General features: G+C 31.2%; 1 protein-coding gene and 1 pseudogene across 6 annotated transcripts in view; both read right to left on the minus strand.

Annotated features, from left to right (window-relative positions):
• Positions 1 to 3,310, minus strand: part of LOC103151668 (oocyte zinc finger protein XlCOF6-like) — a 52,258-nt gene that overhangs the window by 31,164 nt on the left and 17,784 nt on the right. For 3 of the 6 annotated variants that reach the window (XM_016681640.1, XM_016681639.1, XM_016681637.1), the window contains exon 2: positions 1,326 to 1,417. The exons of the other annotated variants lie outside the window; for them this stretch is intronic. In XM_016681640.1, coding sequence (XP_016537126.1) covers positions 1,326 to 1,417 — 92 coding nt within the window. The remainder of the gene's footprint in view (positions 1 to 1,325; positions 1,418 to 3,310) is intronic. 6 annotated transcript variants of the gene reach the window in all.
• The window catches only part of LOC107838635 (zinc finger protein OZF-like), a 29,772-nt pseudogene that overhangs the window by 16,462 nt on the left and 10,000 nt on the right, over positions 1 to 3,310 (minus strand).

Here is a 3,310-nt window from a genome sequence, read left to right on the forward strand (position 1 = left end):
AGAGATAAAACAAAAGCTTTTAAATGTGAGTAAGAGACTGATTCCTTCGCTTTAATCACTTAGAGCCTTTTCAAGTGATCCAAAGACTAAAATGATAAATTCATAAGTATAAAAATTAACTGAACCACTTTAGTCTGTCTGACTGGAAGGGATCTAGAAACCAGTCAAAACATACTATGGATCTCCAGCAGAGAAAGCAAGATGGCGATAATTAAACCTCTTGGCTCCAGGACAAAAACAGATCAAACAGCAGCTTGATTTAATCCTGTTATATTACCTTAGAGTCTTACACATAATTCTATGCTGAAAACATTTAATGCATAGAACAGCTTGTTTTCTAATGCACGTTAAGGAAAATAAGTATTTTAAACCCTGTTGCTGGTTTTGGTTTCATGTCTTCTTTCTGATCCTGATTTGCTGCAGTAAGTGGTGCAGATGTGTATTACTGCATTGTTCCTGCAGTAATAAACATCTGTACTTTATTACTGCAGGAACAACAGTTAAAGTTGTAAGAACCTCGAATGGTCCATGCGCCTCAACGACGCTCTGGCGGATGTTGCAATTGCAGACCTGTCGGCGCTTTGCATTGAGAAAGACTCTGTTAAGTTCAGCTTAACAGAGCAGGTTTCCAAAAATACACTGGGAAAATCCCTGGGTTTCTTATTAAAAAGGAACATAAAGCTTTTCAACTTGAATAAATAATAAAAACATCTATGTTTTCTAACCTCAAAACAATATTTCTATAATCTGTTAGTGTAAAATATTTCTGTTCAGGGTTGAGTCATCTATACAACATAGGCTTGAAGACAGGCCTCATTTGAGGCAATGTCAAAATAAAAATATTTGGTTTTCAGACCTGAAGGTTTCATAAACTATTTTATAATCAATTATTAATTGATTAATAATTGATTAATCTAAAGCTAAAATTATTCTACGGTAAAAATCCAGAATTTCTCTAAACTGAAAATTAATTTAATGAAAATTATACTTAGTTTTATATTTAAAAAATGAATAAAGTAGAAATTATAATTTGACATGAACAAAAGCTAAACAAAAACAAATAGATTACACACAAACATAATTAAAACTAATACTTATAAATCCAACTTTAAACAGTACTTTGAGTAAAGACAAGACCGTTACGGAACACAAACTGTAAATTAGATATTATATGATGACATGTCTAACATAAATCATTGTTTAATATTTACAATTTGAGCGGATTATTTAAATAGCTTTCCGAACAAAACCATTATTTATATCGTTGTGTTCTCTTCATCTCTCTTTAACCCGACTAATCAGTAAATCGTGAAGGTGTTTCGTACCTATCCGGTGTAAGATGATCTTCGGTATCCTGGTAAAATCCAGCAGTCTGCGCTGATCCTCCATCTTTTCCTCGATCTTAACGTTGATTTCTTTCATCTCTGTAAATGTTTCTTCAGCAGGAGTTTCCTGCTCGTTGATAAACTCTCTCTGAGGCTGAACTGAAGACAGTTTTACTGAAAACACGGAAATATTTAACTAAAACACCAAACCTGTTTCCAAACTACCTTCCAAGAGAAGCTAACGCTACCTCGTGTGCTCCGTAGTTTTCCGTGTGTTTCACTTTGGCTGTACTGAAGAAACTGTAAATGATGTTTAGTTCCGCCTTGAATTTTCCGCCTTGAATTTCCTCTGAACAAACACAGACATTATATATAATAATTACACACAGATGGATGTTTTCATACCTTTTATGCCTAATAATTATGAAGAAACGCGGAATTTTTGATGAGAATATTTCATCAGACTAAAAAAATAATAATATGGGTTTGGAGTCAGTTATCAAAGGTACATAGAATTTTACAAAAGAACCATGCTGGAACGTATATTGTAATTTTTTGGATATCGTTTTAGTTTGTAAAACAATCTAATGTTTTATATCAGGTTGTAGTTGTTTAGAATGAGATTCAGCTGTAAAGTTAAACAGTGAATTATTTTATATTTCAGAGGAACAGTTATGTGTTGTTTTGACTTGGTAATAACTGATTGTATTGTGATAAAAGGTCCATCCTGCCTTACAATGAAGTGACAACATAAAAGGTCACCGAAGAGATGAGTAGTGAGAAGAGGAGAGTAATTGTGGTCCACATTACAGAAGACTTTCCTGCAAAGACATTTTCATTACAAATATTGAAAGAAAAAAACATGACAACTGCTTGAAAAGGTTTGTCATATTTTCATAAGAGCTTTTTGTGTTCATAGGAACCTGCAGATACATCAAGATCAGAAAGAGGGAAACTAATTTGACTGAGGTCAACAAAACTGAAAAGGATCAGAAATCCAAAGCTCTTAACAACAGAAGACTTTGGGCGACTCAACTAAATTATGGACTTTTGACTTTAATTTAAATATCCCTAGAATTTAAAATAAATTTCTGGTTTGTTTTTGTATCACATTACAGTGTTGTAGAACGTCTGCAGTGTTATCTCTGGATACAGTAAATGAAAGATGCATGAAACGTCCATAAAGATGTATTTTCTCTGTCAATGCAGAATTAATAACTAATGAAAACATTACAATTGAGATTAGAATAATGACTCACACTAATTAAAAAATACTTTTAATTTTTAAAATTGTAATTAATGTGACCTTTTTTAGAATGTCTAATTCTGATATTAAAGAAAGGAAAAATCTCAATTTGTGTAAAATAACTCATGTTTTACTGTTATTCCAAGGATCCTTAGATGCTTTAATTAAAGCTGACATTTAAAAATATGGCAACAGTTATGAAGACAATCACTGAAAAATACATTATTTATTCAAATCAACATTAAAAAGCACATTATGCTCAAAATACTAGTGTATATTTTAACATACATTTTAAATAATATACTTTACTTCTCATAGATATGGATCTCCAGCAGAGAAAGCAAGATGGCGATAATTAAACCTCGTGGCTCCAGGACAAAAACAGATCAAACAGCAGCTTGATTTAATCCTGTTATATTACCTTAAGAGTGTTCTCTAAGGTTTCATAAACCATTTTACATAACCAGTCATTAATTTAAAGGCAAAAAGGATTCTTCGGTAAAAATCCAGAATTTTATAAACTGAAACTTTATTTAATGAACAATATATTTAATTTTATATTTAAAGAATTAATACAAAATATAAATTACAATCTGACATAAACAAATAGATTACACACAAACATAATTAAAACTAATACTTTTAAATCCAACTTTAAACAGTACTTTGAGTAAAGATAAGACTGTTACGGATCACAAACTGTAATTTAGATATTACATGATGACTAGTCTTTAACATA

The sequence above is a fragment of the Poecilia formosa genome, unplaced genomic scaffold (assembly GCF_000485575.1).
Source record: "Poecilia formosa unplaced genomic scaffold, Poecilia_formosa-5.1.2 Scaffold288, whole genome shotgun sequence".
Taxonomy (NCBI): Eukaryota; Metazoa; Chordata; class Actinopteri; order Cyprinodontiformes; family Poeciliidae; genus Poecilia; species Poecilia formosa.